Below are 22505 nucleotides of genomic sequence, written 5' to 3' on the forward strand. Positions count from 1 at the left end.
AACTCGAATACACATATTTTGTATTTACATATATAAATAAATAGCTATATATATAATACATATTTTTATTATTTAATTTTTAATCCAACTTAAATATAAGCTCAACTCAATTAAAAAAAACTCATTTATATTTCCTATAAATATCCTTTCTAATCCTTTTAATTTGTTGTTCCTGAGCCAGCTCATATTCGGTTCTGAGTCGAACAAAAGCTAAATTTTTCGACTCGATACTAAACATATTCGTGTTCGGCTCGTTGACACCCCTAGTATTTATAACCAATCAAAACTGAAAAAAAAAAAAAAAGAGAAAAAAATATATTACTTTACGGGTTGTTTACAAGAAAAATAGCCCACATGATTCCAGATTTTACAGGGCTTAAATGCAATATACTGAGAATCTAAACAAACATTGCTTCTCATAGACAGTGAGAAGCTGAAGATACAGTTATGTCCAATCTACAACAGATGATTTTTTTTTTTACCAAAAGAACAGAGTGTACAATACATTCATCTCTTTTGCCACAATAAAAGAAACATTGCTTCAGATGTTGCATCGGTCATAACCGGAGAACCAGGATTTCGGATCCGAGCCATTGGAGAAGGCGTTGTTGCCCATTCCTTGGTAGAACGGCTCGAACTCCTCTCTCCACCGCTGGTCGGTGAGACTGCCGCCTTCGTCGTATTTGGCTGCGTTAGTATCATTGGCTTCAGTAGGTCTTAAAGCATCGCGGGGCAATCGCGACTCGGCGAGGAACTGATTCAGCAAGGCGATCTCTCTGTCGTAGTTCGTCTTCAAGTTATCGATCTCTTCACGCGCCTTCTTGGTCTCTTGTTCTGCTAACATTGCTCGCTTCTGTGACAAGGATGATTGAATATTAAAGCATGTACTATGTTTACAGAACCAAAACAAATTCGAATAAGCTGAAACAGAAGCTTTAAAATTTTCCTACATCTTGTCTAAGAAATATAAGTTAGCACACAGTCGAGTACCTGAGCAACTGCAGCTGCTTCTTCTGCTTCTTTCAACCGCACGAGCAACTCCCCGGCGGCCTGAACAGCTTCAGCAGTATCCCGAAGCTGCGCCTGAAGCCCTTTATTCTCATCCCTCCAATACCTCCTCTCCTTCTCCCTCTCGGCCCTCAGTACAGAAATCTCAGCAGCAAGAGAATTAATGAACCTAGATTCCGCCCCCTTAACGCCGGCTTTCGCCGCCGCTCGTTTCACATCCTCAATACCGTCGCTTATCTTTCTATGCCTATAAAGCAAATCCATATGATTCTCCTGAAGATCCGCGTACTGCTCCAAAATCCGTGCGTGGCCCTGCATGGCTGTTTGCAGTGCCTCTTTTAACTCCTCCGAGCATTTCTTTTCAGAATCGAGTTCAAGCCTACATTTTTCATAAAGAGACCGATGTTTTTCCAATTCGACTCTAAGTTCTTCAGTGAGTGTAATCCATCTGCTTTCTGCTTCGGTCCATTGCCGTCTCTCCTCTTCGAGTTTTGCAATATCGATACTCTCTTCGTTCGATTCAGGTATTGTAGTTAGAGGAGATGATATGGGCTCATTAAAGTGTGTCAGTTGAAGAACCGGTTTGGTCTTTTGATTTGACATAGAAGAGGAATCTATGTAGTAGTGCAATTGGTCTCGTAGATCCTGAATTTCCTCAATAAGGACATCCTTTTCGCCCAAATCGAAGAAGTTCTTGTATCGATCCAACTCCTCTTGAACACTCTTCAGCTCAATTTTTAGTTGCAGAACTTCGGGATGGTTCTCATATTTCTCTTTTAGAAGCTGTATTTATCATAGAAAAGAAATTAGGGGCTTCTATGGACATATCTCTGCAAAATCATCTACTTATACATATTTACTTCTAAGAAGTGCAGTAGAAAAGCTTCGGTACACTGAATGGTACAAGTAAGATTTTGAAAGGCATTATATTATGTAAAGGCTCTGGTTTTGCAGGGATAAATAGGTCAATAGATAATTTAGCAGGGGTATGTATTAAACAACTCAAACAATAATCAATGTGGATGATAAGATGACAACGAAAGACTATGGTATGAAAGACCTTGTGTTCATTTGTCAAAGAGACGAACTCTTCATGCATGAACTCTTCAGTCGAAAAAATACCATCCATAAGGCTCTCAAGACGGGAAATCTTGTCCTCACGCGTCTCTGCAATTATCGCATTGCATTCCCGCTCATGCTTATATTGTTGGACCTGAAAATCAATGGTGATTAGGACATCTAATAATTTCTTGCTTCTAAAGGTTCTGAATAAGAAGCAAAAATACAGAAGGAAAAAAAAAAAAAGAACACATACCAAACGGTGTAGTTGCGAAATCTCAGAAGCCTGCTTTGCACAATGCTCTTCCAGTGCCATTTCTCGTCGGATTGCTCCGGCTAAGACCTTCTCCACAGCCTACCAAGATAAGAAGAAATTCATATTACTGCAATACTTACTCTTACTTCAACCTAAATTACATAACCTGACATCCTAACGCAACAGAAAAATAAATCTTTAACGGTCTCTCCGGCATTTTACGTGTTTTCTTTTCGTTGTTTTTTTCCCCTCAAGTTCTATGCACTTGAAGGTTTACTTTTGCAATAGTCGGCTAGTTTGTAAAGTCACCATCATTTTCACACAAAGAATGAAAGAAACAAATAAAAAACTACTATTGTTTTTCATGATTGTTGTGAAACAAAACCAATAAATATAAAGAGTTAGAATATAACCTAACAATAGCAGAAAATAGAAGGCTATCCTTAAGTATCTTTAGGCTCAGCAATAGAAAAGTTATAGAATGCTATCCCTGAATAACTTTAACCACAAAAAAAACTTGAGCAAAATCAAAAACACAAAAAATAAACAATAAGAGGTATCCACCAAGTAATCAGAGGTATTAAAATGGATAGGTTGAGACCTACTTTAATAACTTGTTGCTTCTTTGGTTTATCTGATGGCACTGGTCCATCAACTGGAACTAATTGCAAATTCATGCTGTTGCCAATATCTTTATTTTCATCTGAGGAAGTTTCATTCTTCGAACAGCTACAAGTAGCTACAGGTAAATATTCTTCTAATTCACAATCAAGCGTTTGAATACCAACATCAACCTTCTGTACCGACTGAACAGGAAACTTGAATGACGACCTCCTTAAAACCGAACTACTTTGGTGAAGCTCAATAGCTTCAAGGCCACGGCGAAGACTAGCGGCAAGGTGTTCGGTTGAGGAGCGAAACTTCTTACTTTTTCTGATTGGAGAATTATTTGGAAAATTTGCAATTTCTGGTATCTTATTCTGGGATGCAGATATTGCAGACGAAGTATTCAGACTCTTCCTACTATAATTCTCCAAAACAGGTGAGATGCTCAATGTAGGCGGCTGAAGAACCGGTGACATCTGGCACGGCACAATACTAAGGTTAGAAGATGGTGCTGTGATGGAACTTGAAGAGTGAGAAGATTCAGTACACAAGTCTGCAACCATATCATGAGTACAATCTCCCCCCAACACCATGTCCTGGAATTCACAACCCTTTCCTTCCAAAAATAGGCCAACTTCAGGAACTTTCTCCTCATCGGTCAATTCATGCTCATTCTGAGCAGACCTTCGCAAGGCTTCAGTCGTACCCTCTAATTCAGAATCACCAACCGCTCCCTTACAGGTGGGAGAGGATTTTCCTTCCCCCAAGTTCTCTGATTTTGAAGGTACTTCTTCTTCACTACAAGATGGTTGTACACTTAATTGAAGAAAAGGCTTCTCAACATCGTTCTCATCAATTTCCATCTCTTCATCACTATCATCTTTATTTGAAGGGGGTAATCCCGTAGCACGACATAAACTCATTCTCAAAAGATTTAAACTCCTCCTTGCGTTCCATCCTGTCGAATAACTTCCATTTTCTGCGGCCACAGCCCCATTGGACTTCATTCTTAGAAGTTCGTCCTGTTAGAACATTTATTATCAGAATAATTCTAGTATAATGCAGTAAAAATTTGGTTCATGAGTAATATCTAATCAAGGAAAAAAAAAGATGATAATATTTATACCTTTAATTGTCGGATCTGCTCACGCAAGACATTTACATCATCCTGTGTAATTTCATTCACAACTGCTTTATTTTTTATGGCCTTTGCACGCTGCGCAAATCTAAGAGTACTGAAGGATTCGCTCTTACAGCTGCATTTAGTAATTTCCAGTAAGAGCACAAAAAGGAAAATATTTACATACAAATACTCCCCACAAAATTACCAGTTTACTTACATCCATGAAAATCCATATTTTCATGTATACCTCTTCTACTAAAAAAGGAGTAATTCTATGCTTACAACCAAAATGTTTACAAATCAAATGCCATTCAAATGTTGGATTTTTTCCCCCCTTAGCCTGGTAAATCATGCCTACTTTTTCATACTTCATGCACACCTGTCAATTAAATATAGCCACATATGCATGTTTTAAAAAGTTGCCATAAGCTGGATTGCAAACTTGTAAGTATATAGATGCTCCTTACAGATATGGCCCTAGAAAAGATTTTAAAATGCAAAACCAAGCTTCCCGATGAATTGAACTGCTCACTTACAGGTATTTTGTGAGAAACTGCACTTTCAAGGTTATATATGATAATCAAGGTTTAAGAGGGGCGTATATATAAATAGAAAAGTACACAGGATGTACTTTTAACACCCCAAGAAAGAAAAGAAAAGGGTGAAGAAGAAAACCCAAGAAAAAAAAAGACACCCATAACGACAGAAGAAGGCACAACAAAATTCCAAAGAATTACCTTTGAGACGGTGAAATGGCACATATCATTGCCAGCTTCGCATTACCACCAAGAGATTCCTGCAGTAAAAAGGTCAGTTTGGAATCACGGTAAGGAATATGCCTATGCTTGCCGGACTGTGAAACTTCAGCGAGGATATTAATTAAGTTCCTGCAATGACAGAATATATAAGTATTAGCAGAAATCGAGTAGCTTCAAACATGCCATCATTTTATGGGAATATTCTCAAATTTACTCATTCTATTGTCGGCCAATTGCATTGGTTAGCACTTGATTAACTTGGTTTACCATAGACAATATGGTGAGGAGATCTTAGTTATGGTGGTTCATACATACATACATACATATATACATACATACATACATGCATATATATATATATATATATATATATGTATATATATATATATATATATATATGTGTGTGTGTGTGTGTATAAATCAAGATTTTCATTTGAATTATATTCATAAGATTTTCTTTACGGGAACAAGCAATTATTAAGTCAAAACTAAGTCCTACACTCCTACAAGGTCAATCAATCAATCTTACAACAAAAGAAACATATAATCATCAGAACCAAGGCAAGCTCCATTTACAGAAATCGTACCCAAGTTGTGAAAGTGAACGATTTATATTTCCTGCTTCCCTCAAACGCTCTCCAGCTGCATCTGTAAGCTTTTGCCTCTCCGATCCAGCAAGATCAACCAAATTGATTCTGCTAATTCTTAAGCTGTTGAAACCATCTGCTGTGTTCTACAATAATTGCCAAAAAAAGGGAGATCGTTTTGATAGATTTTACTAAAAGGAAAACTACAGCCTATTTTGATTACATTATACGGATTACAATGTGTTTAAATTATTCAACTAACCATTTATCTTACCACAAGCAATAGTAGACTATTACCTTGGATTGGCATTTGACTATGCAAGTGAAAACGCAATGTGAACGGGAACTCTCTACATTTACACTTGTTGCGCCTGTTCGTCTATTTGCCAATCCCTGCAATATCACCAAGATAGTGTAAATGAACCAAATAAACAGCAAACAGAGATATCTTCATTTCATGATTTTCACTAGAACTAGTTTATTGCATGAAACTAGACAAATTTTAGCCATAATGAATTAAACTAGCCAAAACTAACTAAAGTTGATCAGCTCTATTCAGATTTCGTAAATACCAGGCAAACTCATTTTTTAAGATGCACCATTTAATTGTTAGATTAAGGGTTGAACTTAGTGACCAATTTTAACTCATAAACACGCACGAGTAGCAGGAAGAGTGGGATGATAAACACTAGTAGTCGTAAGCAATATAAAACAAAAAAAGAAAATTGTAACTTTTAATTATCCTTAAAGAGAGGACGCTCTCATCCACACCTTTATTAACAACTGAGTTACATCCTTCATGGTGCACACATTCTCCTCTGTCAAATTATCGACATAGACACCAACTTTAGTATCTTCCCTGATCTGAAAATGCATGAGCCAAATCAGTATACACGGAGAAAGAGCAGTACTTGAGCAGAAAACAAAGTAAAACAAATTCAATATATTTTCTAACCTGAAGGTTCCTTTGTGTTGGATCCAACAAGTCCGTTATTTGCTCATTATAAATCTGCAAGTCAAGCGACGATTTATAAACCAGAAAAAACAGGTAAATAAAACAAATGCATGCATTATTCAAGTAGCATCGGTACACTTGCCTCCAGAAAAGAACAGCAGCAATGATAAATCAATTGCCTGTCTGAATGCTTAGCTTGCTCCTACGGTAAAAACATAAGTTAGAAAACATAAACCAAATCAATTTCCCATATGCCACAAAAATATAATTTTTACAGCTACCCACTTCCGCGATCCGAGAAAACAGCAGCTCAAACACGCGGGGAGTTAATCCTCGCTCGCTGCTTAATGAGCTGCCTTCGGACAAAGCACTCGGCGGTCCCCACATCGTATAAGTTTTCCCGCTGCCGGTCTTTTCAGGAAAAAAAATATAAATCAAGATAAGTTCCAGGTTCGCGGTTATCAAATTAAGATGTGAAAATTTTCAACAAGATGTTAAGTTACTGAAGCTGAAACAACCTGCCCATATGCAAAGATAGAACTGTTGAACCCAGCAAGGCAATTCTCTACTAACGGAATCCCGACAAGCTGGAATAAAGCCTCCTGATACACGATTCAAGGAGCGAATGCTAAAGCATCAGAATTTAGGTAAATGGGGAGCTTTAACTTGGAATTAATGAAATGAGAACTCGCCTGCGTGGATCCGACATCAGCGACTGAATCGAAAGTAAAGGTGTGATCAAGAATCGAGACGGAGTTCGGCGAGGTCTTCTGCACAATGAGGTCGCTTTCTTCTTCTTCTCCGTTCGGAGGCCTAATCCGAACAATAACCTGAAACCCCAACAAAGATCTCAAACGCAAGCGAAGTGTCTACAAGAATAGATCTTTAGCACCTAATCGGGTCAAATCCACAACAAAAGAACAAAACCAAACCTGGACACCAGATTCTGAAGCCGATGCGGGAGGAGCACCATTCTCCGGTAGGGTTTCCAAGCTCAGCTTCCTCTTGAGAGGGTTCGAAGACCCCTGCGGCGGCCGCGGCGGGAGCGGGCTCCGGTTCTTCGGCGCGAGAGGCTTCGCGCCACCCGACGACGGCGACCGGAACGGCGACGACTCCGGCGGCGGCACCGCTGCCGCCGCGGGGCTGGGATCGACGTTCTCCTTCGGGACCCGCGGCGGGCGCTGCTTCTGGGAGGAAGGGGTTAGGGTTTCCGCAGCCCTCCCGCTCCTCGAGTGGAAGAGGGCCTTCATCGAGATCTCTAATGGAGGAGAGAGAGAGAGATCGAAACCCTAAGAGAGAGAGAGAGAGAGAGAGAGAGAGAGAGAGACGTTGAGAGCGTGGGGAGGAGGGCGAAAGGGGGAAGCGATTTGAAATTAGGGAAGGGTAGAATCGTCATTTGAATTTATTTATTTATGATTTTACGGGATTTGAAAATGCTACAGTACGATCACTATGCGTGAGAATAAAGAAAGTTACCGGATGAGCGGATTAATCTGGACCGTTGGATACGATTTCAAGGGCAGATTCGGAGTGTGTGATGGATGGGCGCGGTGCGGAGACTCCTCGCTCACCGTTGACTAGTATAGGCCTGAAGATGGACCGGACCGAACCGAACCGGACCGGACCGGGCCAGCTTTGGCCCAATTTGGCCAAGTTTGGGCCCAATCATGCTTCGTGTGCGATCCGCGTGAAAAAAAAAAACAAAAAAATAAAAGAATAATTACCTATATATCCCTCAAAACTTCAGAAATATCTCATTTATCGCTATTTTTTTTCATTCCAATATACTTCTCACATGTTCCATCGTTATTTCAAAATACCCCTGTAGTTACCATCCGTTAAATTAATATAGGTTAAATGTGAGTTAAATATCTATTAAAGTTTAAAAAAAAATTAAAATGCCTCTTTTGTCCTTAGCTTAAAAACAAATAAGAAATATTAATGATGATAGAAAGGTATATTTAAAAAGATAAAAAATTAAAATAATTTTTGTACTCCTAACTTAAAGAGCAAATAAGAAAAGTCGATAATAATAATTTTATATATATAACAGCTATTGTTAATCGTTTATTAACAATATTTAACTCTAAATATATATTTGAAATATGTTGAAATATTTAACTCTAAATATATATTTGAAATAGGTTGAAATGTAAAAAAAAAAAAAAATTTTTAATATTAACCTTCTAAAAAAAAATAAATTACAAAATCAAAAAATTTTCAAAGGTACGTAAGTAATTGCCTCATAAATAAAAGTTGGAACAGCCACTAATGCGAGGTCACCGTTCATATTGCTTGGAGATTCGCACAATATTGTTGGTAACGCTCAACTCGAATCGCTCCATTTGTCCTTTGAAATTCGTGTCGTTGATGTGATTGGTTGATGTGATTGATGAAGGAATTGAATTACCTCACATTGGATCGTTTCCAACAAATTTTTTTAGACATACCAGTAGAGATGTCAACGGGTCGGATTCAGAGTAAATTTTTAAAAATCTAAACCCGAATCCGACTTCAAATTCGAGACCCGAATCCGAACGCGACCAAAAATTCGAAACCCGACCAAAAATTCGAAACCCGAACCTGAACCTAAAAATTTAAACCCGAAATAATTATTTTTTTTCAATATTTCAAAATATATTATATTAAATCTAAACTTTTAAAATATAAATTCAAATATAACATCATATATATATATATATATATATATATATATATATATATATATATATATATATATATATATATAAAATACAAAATAAATTCGGGTTCAGGTCGAATTCGGATCGGATTCGGGTTCGAGTTCGGGTCGGGTACAGTCAAAATCTATATCCGAATTCATATCCGTCGGATTTTTATTTTTGATATCCATATCCGAATCCATATCCATTTAGTATTGAATATATCCGTTTCATTCGGGTTCGGATTGGGATAAAATTTCGGATATCCATACCCATTGACATCCCTACATACTGTAATAATAGTAGTATTGTTCTTACATATGGAGCTCATCCTTTATAAGGGATGCAAATGGATCTCGGTTGGTGGAGTTTCTGTTCTGATCCGCTTTGAATGAAGCGATAAATAAAAATAAAAAATATAAAAATATATAATTTGCTCTGATCCATCTCAATCCACCAAATAAATAGAACGGGAGGTGCGAGATCCATTTCTTCCTTTAATCCGCCAAAAATCCACCCATCCCCCGATCCATCATGAATGGGACGGTAAGTGAGAGCTAAAAAGAAAATAAAAAATAACTCGTTCTGAATCCGTCTCGTCCCGATAAAAAATAGAGTGGGAGGTAGGGAAACTTTCCCGCCTCTGGATCCGCCCCGTTTACATCCCTATCCTTTATTTGGCGTTCAAAATAAATTTCCACAATTGAAAATATAACTAATATATCCTTTAAAAAGTTTTTTCGAAGACCGTTAATGTGTTAATAATTTCAACATAATATCATAAATAAATAGATCTTTATTTATATTCTGAGTTGCTATTGATACTTTGATGTTTACAGAATGGTACAAAGCAAGATTTTAAGTGCCCATCGGCACGGGCCGTATCCACTGTACCGTACCGTGCCAACAAGATACCGGTACGATACAAACCCCGTGCTGATGGCACAGCTCAAAACCCTCTATTCTTTAAATTAGTAAGTAATTTTCTCAATAAAGTTCAAAAGATGTGATAAAAAGACATAATAAATAGTTAAAATATTTTGTTGCTAAAGAAAATAAATATTCCATGCTATTATGTGTCGGCACACAAGAATTTTTTTGACCGGCACGGCTCCGCACGCATCGTGCCGTACAGTGCCGGCAAGTTTCCGACACGATCCCGTGCCACGGCACTTAAATCTTTGGTACAAAGCGGTTTTTGGTATTAAATGCCTACTTCCGTTGTTAGGTTCATAGTAATGTCATTTTCCATTGAAAATCAAAAATTTCAAAATAGACTTCCGCCCAAACCAGGTCGAAATCAATCACGGGGACAAAAGTTAGTAAAAAAAAAAAATTAACACTTCTCTTGCACCTTCAATTATTACGCCATTCACTTTCTGCCAAAAAAAAGTAAAACTGGAAAAATTTTAATTTCATAACTATACAAATGAACAACAACGAAGAAAAGTAACTTTTATCCGAGTTCTAATTCAGCTGAAAGTCTGTTTCTACATGAACTTCGCCTTCGATGAAAAAAATGGGCCTTAGGATGAAAACATAGTAGATATCGTCCGATCTGATCCTAGTCTCAATCTGAGAATGATTTGACGTGTTTTGCAATCTGATTATGCAGTTTGGATTTTGGATTCAAACTTCAAATTTTAAAATTTTTAAAATATAATACTTCTTCAAATAAACAAATTTCCTTCTGTAAATGATACTCTACAGAAAAATTCAAATAAAACACACATCCAAGAGAAAAATCTATTCACTTATAATAAGAAGCATTTGAAATATACCAAACCAATTCCAATATGACATGATAAAAAGGTGAAGATCTAGTCATGAAAAATATAAAAGTAATATAAAATATTTACTTGTATTTTTATACCTAAAATATTTGATTATATATTATTATTTTTACTTAAAATATGAAATTAAGGGCCTAGGAGAAGCATTTAAAAAATACAAGGGTTACTTACACTCTTGGTTCCCAACCATTTTCCTATTTTTTAGTTGGGTTCTTAACTCTTTTCTTTGTTGGAAATTAAGTTTCTAATATACATAATTTATTTCAATTGGATTCTTACGGTCCATGATTTCGTTGTTCGTGACTAAATTCAATATGTGTTACATTGCAGGAGATTGCATTATATGCGATAGAAAAGTACGAGGAGCAAATATTTTATTTGTTTTTGTACGTAATATAACGTTCTGAATATCATAATATTATAGCTATAATTCTGCAGTCCAACTTTATTTTATAGAACTAGGCTGAAATACTATCAATAGTATCAAATTATTGGTGCTATTAGATTTTCGGCCCTTGAATAAGAAAAATGTACGATTAAAATGATCTGGATCCCCTAAGGTTGAGTGAGTTATTGGTTTAATAGTACAATCTAACGGATGAAAATAGTCAAAAGGTTAAATTTAACGGCGGAAATCTCGATAGTACCAAACACTTGATGTTGAAAAAGATGATAAAAAAAATTATGAAAAAAACCAAAAGTAAAAATAAAAACAAAGAAGACAAAATATATAAAATAGAGAAAAGCAGATGATACGAAGAATGAAGAACAAAAATAATAATAAGAAAGAATAAGAAATTGAGAAAAATAATTAAAAAAAACAAGAAGAAAAAGAAGAATCAAAGAGTGTTTGAAGAGAGTCTCTTTTTTTTTTTTGTTTCTAAAATTGGATTAATGCTACACAATCACGTGTCAATTTCAGTAAAAACAATTATACCGAACTAATTGAAATAAATCACGGAGATTAATAACTTGTAGAAAGAAATGAATGTTGGATTAGAAAAAAAAATTAAAGACCAATAAAATATAAAATAGAAAAAGAATTTTTTTTTTTTTGCCTTGTTTGTCTTTTTTTAATAGTACAATATATTAGACGTATATCAAGAAATACGGGTGAGATGGGCACGTACGAGGTGCATTTTCATTAGATAGCAAAAAATTCAGATTAAATCTGTCAAGTTTTAAAAAAGATATATTTTTACAAAATTTTAAAATAATTTTTTTTTGGATGAATTATAGAAAATCTTTATGTTAATACCCGTCTTTTTAACTTTTTTTTCTGTCATTCAAAAACCTACACTTTATTCTCTTAAAAAATAAAAAATATTCACTTGTAACCCCGTCGTGAGTGTTCCGTTAGGATTTTGTTTGTATCATATTTTTTATATTTAAAATACTCCTGAAGCTCTCATCTTTTCTCATTTTCGGTCGCACTGCCTCGCCCTCCCCGACCTCTCTGTTCATGCCCACACACGCGTTCTCGTCCGCCTTCGCCGCCTCACCCTTGCCTGCCTTCGCCCATCTCTTCATCCACGCCCATCCTGAAGAAGATAAGGGGTAATTTGGTTATTTTGTCATAATATACTTTTGTGAATATTTTTTATTTTTTAAATAAATAAATTATAGATTTTTAAATGACAGAAGAAAAAATAAAAAAGCGGATGTTGACATTAATTTTTTTTTTTATAATTCAGCCTAATTTTTTATACAAATTAAGCCTAAAAAATAATTCGTTCCAAAGCTCCTGCTAAAAAAAAAATTAAATAAAATAAAAAAACCCTTTGTATCACCTAGCTACAGCTAACCCCCTTGACCACCGGGCCCACCTTAACCCTTATCTGACGTCATCACACATGTGATCCACTACCCTCCCGCCACGTCACACCCGCGCCCTCTAGTCTCGGATGAAAAGGGTACAACACGATCGTAGATTTCACCGGGCGAGAAGTTGATCCCACCGTTCATTATACGTAGAGATAATCTACACCGTTTAATATAGACGTCGCAGATCAACCACGTTGTCAATAAACGGTCGGATCAACCTGTGCGTACTAAATTCTACAAACGGTTTTGTAGGGAACCCGCTCCCCCTAACCGGTGCCCTTTTACCATTTTGCCCCTCCCTCTCCCAACGACGCGATCGATCGAACGCGATCGCAGGAGAGAGAGAGAGAGAGAGAGAGAGGTCGAAGACGACGATCTCAAAACCCTACCTCTCCATGCCGCCTCCTCGCCCCAACTACGAGTTCCAGGAGTGGTGGAACCGCGAGCGCGATCGCCTCCTCTCGCCCGAGGCCCCCTCCTCCTCCTCCCCCGCCGCCTCCGCCGGCGGCGACGGCGACGGCGACGGCGGAGACGGTGGCGGCGCCGACACTCCCACCGCCGCCGCATCCAAGTGGCGCGGCCGCAGCGCGGGCCAGATCTCGGGGCTCCTCCTCCTCCGCCTCCGCCGCCCCGCCGCAGCCGCCGCGGGGCTCCCCTTCCGCCTCCTCTCCCTCGTCGCCACCGCTGCGCGCCGCGTCTCCTCGGCCCCGCGCTCGCCGGAGCCATCCCCGCGTCTCTACCGACTCATCCGCGCCTTCCTCGCACTCGCCGTCGCCCTCCTCCTCCTCGACCTCGCCGCCTACGCCCGCGGATGGCACTTTGAGGCCCCGTCCTACGCCTCCGCCCACGCCCTCGAGGTCCTCTACGCCAATTGGCTCTTCGTTCGAGCCAATTACCTCGCGCCACCTCTCCAGGCCGTGGCCAACGTGTGCATCGTCCTCTTCCTCGTCCAATCCGTGGATCGGCTCGTGCTCATGCTCCTGTGCATCTACATTAGGGCCCGGGGGATTCGGCCCGTAGCGGCCGTACAGTACAGCGAGGGGAATGGGGATGTGGAGGGAGGAGGGGAAATGGGAGGAGAAACGGGAAGTGATAAGGAGTATCCCATGGTGTTGCTCCAGATCCCAATGTGCAACGAGCGGGAGGTAAGAAGATGTAGGTTCCTCCCCATAGTTCTTCTTCTTTTATCTATGACTTTATCTGATCTTATTCACTAAAGTTTTGGAGTTGTAGCTAATTTGGTACCGAAGATGTGATCTTTGAGTAATTGACATGAAGTAACTTGATGTGTGCTAGCTTGAGCTCCTGAGCTCTTTATGATTATAATGCTGTTCTAAAATTTGACCATAAAGTGTTTATATGTGCAACTGTAAATTTACCTTCTCAAAACTATTGTTATAAGGTGAATTAGACAAAGCATTTGTTGCCGTATGTTAGATCATGCAGTAACAGGGAAGCATTTTGGTCTTGCATTCATTAGCGTCGTAAATTTGTTGACATCAACTTTTATAATTGCAAAAATTCGACATTCACTAGAGACATCGTTATTCATAATTATTTCATATCATTTAAATTGTAGGTTAGTTCACATTAGTTGCTAATAACACTCTTGTATAGTTGTATGATGAGTTCTAGAGCTTCTTCGTTCTGCTTGCATTTGTATTTTTATATACTTCTACTTTTAAAGCCTAGTCGACAATTGAGAAATGAAACAGGTGAGGAAAATCTTGTTTACCTTATGATGTTGATGCATTGTCATTTTTGGAAACTTATGCTGTTGGTCCACAATGGTGGACTTTGTTACTTTAAGAGCACGCCAAGGGTGTGCTTGATGTAGGAGTTATTTTTTCTCGTGCAGTCATTAATTATTTGGCATTTCGATTATAGGAGTTATAAATAGCATCATGTTTGGGTTGAAAAAGCTCTTGATGTTTTTTTTTTTTTTCGGGGGACCGGGGGGGAGAAGGAGAGGGCGGGTACCCAAATTAAAATTCTCATGTTATAAGACATTATGCCTTTCTTTTCCCCCTGAAACATAACATGAGATCTGTTTGCTTGTGACTGACATGGGTTGCTACTATGTCTTGCTATGTCATGTTTCTTTTGTATATTGACCACTTTTGAGGTGTGGTGGTTGAGAAACACTATAACAATATGGGTATAATGAAGTTCAACTAATTGCAAAAGTGGTTTAATGGTAGAGGAAATGGTAAAGCTTTTATTGCTTTTAGATTAATTTGTAAAACTTGCATGCTTCATCATACTATCGTGAGAAGTTTACTGTTAGGCATTATCTTTACTAGATGGTGTTGCATAGAATAATATCACTATCTTCATAGTTTTGGTGTAGTTACTTTTAGTAAATTTAACCAAGGATGATTATAATGCAATCATATACGGAGATGGTAGTAATTAACTTGTTAAAATCATCTCATACTTGTGAAATAATACAATCGAATGAGATTAATACAAAATCAGTTTCCTCCCAGAATTGGATGATTCCTCAAATTAAGATAAATAGGCTGTTTGACAGGGGAAAAAAAGCACTTGATAGGGATATATATGAAAATCTTAGTTTTGCCAGGGTATATATGTGAATAGATGATTTCTCGGGATGTATATGTAAAAATTTATATATATGGTAGTTATTTTAGTGCTAAACACTTATTATAAAACAACAGGTATACCAGCAATCTATAGCAGCAGTGTGTATCCAGGATTGGCCAAGGGATAGAATGCTAGTCCAGGTCTTGGATGACTCAGATGATATGGACGTTCAGCTTCTTATAAAAGCGGAGGTGTTGAAGTGGCAACAAAAGGGTGTTAACATCGTGTATCGGCATCGACTCATTCGCACCGGATACAAGGCAGGGAATCTCAAGTCTGCTATGAGCTGTGAATATGTGAAGGATTATGAGTTTGTCGCAATTTTTGATGCTGATTTCCAGCCTGCACCTGATTTCCTGAAAAGGACTATCCCTCATTTTAAGGTAGCTCGTTTTTTGGTTTGGGTCCTTTTCTATTGGTCTCTCTCTCTCTCTCTCTCTCTCTCTCTCTGTTTTAATAACAGTTTACTGAATGTTAGTCCTAATATTTTTTCAATATTTGCATTCTTAGAACATTCTTGAACCTGCTTTTAAATTTACCCAGAGATAACAGTAATATTAAGTTTTGGGGATATGCTTATTTGTTTCAAGCATTTTAATGCATTCAGAACTGCTATCTAGACATGACAACTAGAAAAGTTCTTATTCTTCCGTCTGCAATCTTCTAGTCTATAAACAATTTAGATCAGCTGATACAGTCAAGTGTACAGACACATCTATTCATGATTTCCTACAATACACGTGCAATTCCAGTGAGCAAAATGCTAATAAGAGAACTGTATATGCTCCTTGGGATTTAGTCAGTGCATCTAAAATTTATGTTGCTTTCCAGGCTGTGAACCTTAGAGGTAATGTTTATTTATGGCTAAATGTAGAACAAGCGCTCCAAAAAATATCAAAACTTACATATTATCCCTTATTTATTACGCATGTATAGCGTTTTACCTTCCTTAGGAATCAGATAGAAAGTACAACAATATTTTTATTAAGAAGGGTAAATTCACACTTCCTCTGTTTACTTAGTTTCAGATCAAACTATATGATGTTTAGGGATAATTTTATTTTGAATCTCCCTGATATAATCTCTTTTTTTCCCGTTCTATTTACAGGGTAATGACGATTTGGCCCTTGTACAAACTAGGTGGGGCTTTGTCAACAAGGATGAAAACCTACTCACTAGGCTGCAAAACATTAACCTGTCCTTCCATTTTGAGGTGGAACAGCAGGTCAATGGCATCTTTATTAATTTTTTTGGTTTCAATGGAACTGCTGGGGTATGGAGGATAAAAGCACTTGAAGAATCTGGCGGCTGGTTAGAAAGAACAACTGTGGAGGACATGGATATTGCCGTCCGCGCTCACCTCTGTGGATGGAAATTCATATTCCTAAATGACGTAAAGGTTTGGCGATTTAATTACTATACGGATTTTTACATATGTGCCCCTGCTAACTTATCTATATACAAAACATCTCTGTAAAATCTGAATTTTCATGAATATCCTTAAAAAAGATAATTTTAAAATTTTTTCATATATCCTTGTATCCACAAAAGTGCCTCTGTGCAAAATGCATATTCTAACACAAAACCAACTTCTCTCCCATGAATTGAATGGCTTCGCAAGCTAAAGTAAGAGTACTTTCATAAAGATTCTGCACTTTCCTGTGGTATATATGAAAATCATATTTGAAAAGAATAAATATGAAAGTACATGATTTTGCAGGGACTTTTTTTTGTAAAATATCAGTCTTATACAACTCTACTACAAACCATCATAGATGTTTAAATCTTTTATACCATTCTATATGCAGTGTCTTTGTGAACTCCCGGAGTCTTATGAGGCCTACAAAAAGCAGCAATACCGTTGGCATTCTGGCCCAATGCAGCTGTTCCGCTTATGCTTTCTTGACATTCTTCAGTCGAAGGTGATGTTTCCATACTTGTCGAGCCCATGTATTGAATAGATCAATAGACTTAGCATTAAAAATGTCCCTGCTTAAACTTTTTGTGTGAGTGTCTGTTTGGCCTGGCTGCTTGAATGACTTCTCAGAAACGCAAAAGCTTTGAGAAACTAGGTATTTTTACTAACAAAGAGTATGGCCCTCGTGCTGTGGCTGGAAGCTAAAATAAGCTTTTTGGCACCCTGAAGTAGAAGCTCCAAACAGCTTGTGCTTGGAGAAGCTTTTGCTTCCGCAGCACTGAGAATTTCTGAATCTGTAAAGAGATTCTAATGAAAAAATATAACTCTACTCGAACAGCTCTTCTGCACAAGCTAAAAATGCCGTCGACATATGCCTATGCCTCCGACTGATCTTTTTTTCTCCTCTCCTTTTATAGGTAAATATCTTTAAGAAGGCAAATTTGATCTTCCTTTTCTTCCTCCTACGGAAACTCATACTCCCGTTCTATTCTTTCACACTCTTCTGCATCATCCTCCCACTAACCATGTTTCTACCCGAAGCCGAATTGCCCGCTTGGGTTATATGTTACGTACCTGGTATCATGTCTGTAGTAAATATCCTCCCGTCTCCAAAATCCTTCCCATTTATAGTCCCATATCTATTATTTGAAAATACAATGTCGGTCACCAAATTCAACGCGATGGTCTCTGGGTTGTTCAAATTCGGGAGTTCCTACGAATGGATCGTAACCAAGAAGCTGGGGAGATCATCAGAAGCCGATTTACTTTCCTTTTCTGGGAATGATTCGGCCCCCCAAGTTGAAAGCAAGGGGCTTCTCCATAAAGCTTCCTCTGAATCAGGTCTCGCAGATCTAAATAGACTGGAGATGCATAAGAAATCCAAAAAGATCAAGAAGAATCGGCTGTACAGGAAAGAGCTTGCTTTTGCATTTATACTGTTAACTGCTTCTGCGAGAAGCCTTTTGTCGGCCCAAGGGATCCACTTCTACTTCTTGCTGTTTCAAGGTATCACTTTTCTCATCGTCGGGCTCGATCTGATCGGTGAGCAGGTGAGCTGAAACATACCAATCATATTCAGATGTTCATTAATAAAAAGGCATCAAGAAAAGATCTAATCTACCCAGAAGCGCTCCCCTCGTAAGTCACACGCTGTAAAACAATGAGGGAAGGTCATATAATTCATTGAGATTTGTTGTGCATTATTAAGAAAGTAAATTGTTAATTGATTGATTGATTGGGAGCATCACAATAGCTAGGATGCAAAATCATTCCATTCTCATTCTTTTTCTCATTGTTTGTTTGTGTACCATTCTTAGATAGATGTGAATTATTCTTTAATGTAGTATTTGATTTATTTTTTGAGATTGAACTTGTACCTTAATATAACTATTTGATTCAAAAAATCACTAAATTAATGTGATATTTTTTGTTTCATTTATTGAGATTGAACTCAGCTGTGCAATCCTTTTTTTCCCATATATATAATATTAATTTACATGTTACATTTTCTTGTTGTGTTCTACAATTTTGTCAATGGTCAAATCACTAGTTTCATCCCCAAACTATGAGGCTGGGGACACTTTGGTTCTACAACTTCAATTTATTATAATTTTTGACTCGAAGTTTATGCCTTGTTGAAATCAAGTCTCACAGTTCAAGTCAATTAGAATGGTGATGTATTGCTGATTGGATGTTGGATTTAATTGCAATAATAAAAAAAAAATCGAGGTAAAAATTATAATAAATTAGTGTCATGAGCCTTTAGTTTGAAAACAAAATTGCAATCTATACTTTTTACAAACTTTAGTTTGAGTGTAAGTGGAAAGTCTAATAATGAAATTTATATATAGTGGGAAATTTTTCTCTGAAACTATTTTTGTTAGTTATTAATGTATTGTATATAAAATACTTTTAAACTTATGCATCACTAGCTTGGCGCCTGTTTGTTTCACCGAATCTCTGGCGCGAACTGCCTCACCTTGTCAAACTGTGAACGTGGACATTTAGGGCATGTTTGGTTCATCACGAACTTGGCGATCGGACACAGGGAGCGGTTGGAAGCATACGGCCTTCGACTGCTGTGACTGCTGCCCTGAACTTCGTCTGCGATGCGAAAGCACGTTTTCTCTTCCTGCCGTGGTGAAGTCGGATGTATGATCGAAACTCGCAGCCATCGCCTCTTCTGGTGTGACACCCCAATAATCCCACACCAAATGCGAATGGAATTATCATTAAATTTATAAGAGACTTAGACACTAGTAATAATAACTGGACTTAAGCATTTTGGGCTGGTGGTGGTGCCCAATAAATTATTATTGCTAGTGGGCTGGGTCGTTACATCTGGCCCAAGTGAACCAAGCACGCCATTAAAGTGTGTTTTCGTTTCACGGAAAGTGGAGAGTGAAGTGTGCGATAAATTTCGTATGTTAGTGTAATTGACACCTATCTCTCATGCCTTTGGTTTTTACTTCATTCATTTTTTGTCAAACAACCAACCGAATTAAAAAAAAGACTAAATTATAAAAAATCTCTTGTAAACCGTAAATATCTGCTTTTTTATTTTTTCTTCCTGACTTTTAAAAATCTATATTTTGATCCCTTAAAATTTCAAAAAAATTTTAAGAGGGTACGACGTTAATAAAGATGGTAAAATAACCAAATTATCTTTACTTCTTATATAAAAAAAAACTTTTAAATATATTTTTATTATTTTGAAGGATATTTTCGGTATAAATTCTAAAAAAATTGACGGAATAGTGATAGAATCCTGATGAAGGGGAATTGTACGCAACAACTTGAAATATTGAAGTGGTAAAATATAAATTTGTAAAAGTTACGAAGGAAAAATAAAATAATTGATATTTACAATAAAATTTTCTGTAACTTAGCCTTTAAAAAAACTCTAGTTTTTGAAAATCTACTTTAATTTAAACTACAACAGAACTAAAAAAAATTCAAATTTGGAAATCTGCTTCAATTTAAACTTCACATTTGACCCACTCTCTCAACAACCTTTAACAGTACACTAAAATATTATTTCTAGTAAATTATTATATAATTTGAGTCCGACTACCATATTCATATACGTACGATCGCTTTCGTATTTATAAGTCGTTTTAAATGATAAACCATCCGAATTGACGATCCATATCGTTAAATATTATCTATAGCATTTAAAACTTCTATAAATCAAATTCCATAATTTTTTGATATCATTACCTTACGATCAAAAGGTCACAAAATTGACAATTTTTAATGGCCGGTATAGAAAATACTTGCTAGTTTAACGGTGGAAAAGAATTGGAATAGATTAAATTTTTTATAGAAAATTCTATTCACTACCTAGATAAAAGATCAATAACTCCGATCTTAAATTGAAGGATCCGATCATCTATTTTTAGGACGTCGTTCGATTTTGACTGTTCATTTTATATATGTTTGATAGACTTTGTTATGATTTTGAAAAATTACGAAGTTTATTTTTAGAAGTTTTAAATACTTTAGATCATATTTAACATAATAGATCGTCGATTCAGAAGCTCGATACACGACCTCCCTCTCGTTAATATGTAGTATTACCGGATTTTAGTAATGCAAGATACATGAGCCCACTCTCGTTAATATTTTCGGTGTAATCCTACTCGATTTATAATGCTACATTAACAGCTAGATTACATAGCGGATTGACCAAACACAGTAATGCTGGTAGGATTGCCTGTAATCCTGCCAGGATAACTCGAACCAAACGCATCCTAAGAGTACAATATACATACTCTACATAATTTTACGCCATTAAAAAAAAAGGTAAACTTGAAATATCACCCATGTGACTTCGCACTTTCTCACTTTAGTGTCTTGTAGTTTAAAGTGTATCAAGTTAGTGTCCTGTGGTTTCATTTTTATCTTTTTGTCAGCTTTTTCGTTAATATTTCGTTAAATTATATACAAAAAACTTCAAATACCCTACCTAGATCTGTCAAATATTTACTTTAGCATTCTTTAATTTTAATTTTGTCACTAATTTAACGAAAAAAATTAATGGAATCGATAATAAAAAAATAAAATAAAATAAATATATTTTAAATCACATGGCACTAAAGTGAGAAAGTGTGAAATCATAAAAGTTTTTTATTAAAAAAAAAAATCCCTTTAACACTTTTTCCACACCTTTTACTTTTTCTTTTTTTTTTTGTATTCTTTTATTTTTTATTTTTTATTTTCCAAAATTTTGACTCTCTCCATTTTTTTCCACCTTTGAAAACGCGAAGGACACGATGACACCGACACGACACGGCGAACCGTCGCCGTGTCTCTCGAGCTCCACGTGTACGGCCACGAATCACCGTCCGGGTACAACGTACCAAACTTGGTTGCCTACCGTGTCACGGTTATATATCACGGTGATACGATCAGATTATAGAAATAGTTAAGGTGTGTGTACATTAGAGGGACTTATCATGGGCTTTTTACTAAAATAAAATTATTATGTGAGTTAAAATTTTAATTAATTTGTAAAAATAAGTTAATAATTTTCTTTTGTAAAAATAGATTTAAATTAGTCACGAATATATTTTTATACGTTTTTAATAAAAAACGATTAATTGTATTTTTTAGCTTTTATTATATCAGTTTATTTTTTTTAAAAAAATTTAAATTATAAATATAAATCAAACAAGCCTAGTTTTTAATAAAAATTCTAAATTACGTACACATTCTAATTTTTCAAATTGCTTAAGAATTTTTAATTTGTTTATTTCTGACATAAATTTAGAATATCTGTAAAAAAAAAAGAAATTTAAGATTATTTCATTAACAATTATTTTTTTTCAAACAGCGTATGCAGATCTCTTTTATTACCATTTTTGTTTCTTTCCTTGTTAGTAATCTATAATAATATAATAAATTGATTACTACTTTTAAAATAATTTAGATTATATGAATTTACTCAAAATAAAAAAAAATTATGAAATTTAAATACTTCCAAAGTATGCATTGATCAAGAAGAAAAATAAATAGTTTTTCCCTTAAAATTATAACATTTAATTTTAAATAATTTTAGATACTGTAAAATACTTTTAACGATTCTGATTATCGAATAAAATACTTTGGAAGTATTTTTAGAAAACTCGAAAAAAACATATAAAAAGAAAAAATTAATTATTTTTAATTATTTTAAAAGTTGTACATGTAGGCATAAATAACCTCACATACTATATACTCTATTCCGTATATAACGGTTTCATGTGCACCAGGAAAGTGATATGTAACCGTTACACCGAAGAGATTTCGAGAGCTAAGAGCTTTTTTTTTTTTCTTTTTTTTTTCCGCAG

At 36.3% G+C, this 22505-nt stretch overlaps 2 protein-coding genes across 3 annotated transcripts; one reads left to right on the plus strand and one right to left on the minus strand.

The window, feature by feature from the left end:
- Nucleotides 297-7673, minus strand: LOC109725456 (kinesin-like protein KIN-12B). Its single transcript, XM_020254648.1, has 16 exons — nt 7285-7673; nt 7045-7182; nt 6871-6954; nt 6638-6763; nt 6495-6554; nt 6353-6406; nt 6169-6261; nt 5695-5790; nt 5398-5543; nt 4790-4939; nt 4056-4185; nt 2929-3951; nt 2324-2422; nt 2069-2221; nt 991-1791; nt 297-853 (listed from the first exon to the last, which is right to left on the minus strand). The coding sequence occupies exons 1-16, from the start codon at nt 7600-7602 to the stop codon at nt 542-544; spliced, it is 3783 nt and encodes a 1260-aa protein (XP_020110237.1). The 5' UTR covers nt 7603-7673; the 3' UTR covers nt 297-541.
- Nucleotides 12956-18624, plus strand: LOC109725929 (probable xyloglucan glycosyltransferase 6). 2 transcript variants are annotated; one of them, XM_020255333.1, is made up of 5 exons: nt 12956-13795; nt 15332-15640; nt 16366-16656; nt 17066-17179; nt 17592-18624. In XM_020255333.1, exons 1-5 carry the CDS (start codon nt 13046-13048, stop codon nt 18231-18233), a joined length of 2106 nt encoding a protein of 701 aa, XP_020110922.1. In that variant the 5' UTR covers nt 12956-13045; the 3' UTR covers nt 18234-18624. The 2 variants fall into 2 exon arrangements, with proteins under 2 accessions (XP_020110922.1, XP_020110923.1); XM_020255334.1 differs by having other exon boundaries at nt 16366-16650.

The sequence above is a fragment of the Ananas comosus genome, linkage group 20, assembly GCF_001540865.1.
Source record: "Ananas comosus cultivar F153 linkage group 20, ASM154086v1, whole genome shotgun sequence".
Lineage (NCBI taxonomy): Eukaryota > Viridiplantae > Streptophyta > Magnoliopsida > Poales > Bromeliaceae > Ananas > Ananas comosus.

Coding starts and splice junctions, on each gene's coding strand:
- LOC109725456 (XM_020254648.1), bottom strand. CDS start 7,602: ATGAAGGCCCTCTTCCACTCGAGGAGCGGGAGGGCTGCGGAAACCCTA. Junction 6,764..6,870: donor CTATCTTTGCATATGGGCAG/GTTGTTTCAGCT, acceptor TTTCCTGAAAAG/ACCGGCAGCGGGAAAACTTA. Junction 6,262..6,352: donor CAACACAAAGGAACCTTCAG/GTTAGAAAATAT, acceptor ATGCATTTTCAG/ATCAGGGAAGATACTAAAGT.
- LOC109725929 (XM_020255333.1), top strand. CDS start 13,046: ATGCCGCCTCCTCGCCCCAACTACGAGTTCCAGGAGTGGTGGAACCGC. Junction 13,796..15,331: donor CAATGTGCAACGAGCGGGAG/GTAAGAAGATGT, acceptor ATAAAACAACAG/GTATACCAGCAATCTATAGC. Junction 15,641..16,365: donor GGACTATCCCTCATTTTAAG/GTAGCTCGTTTT, acceptor TTCTATTTACAG/GGTAATGACGATTTGGCCCT.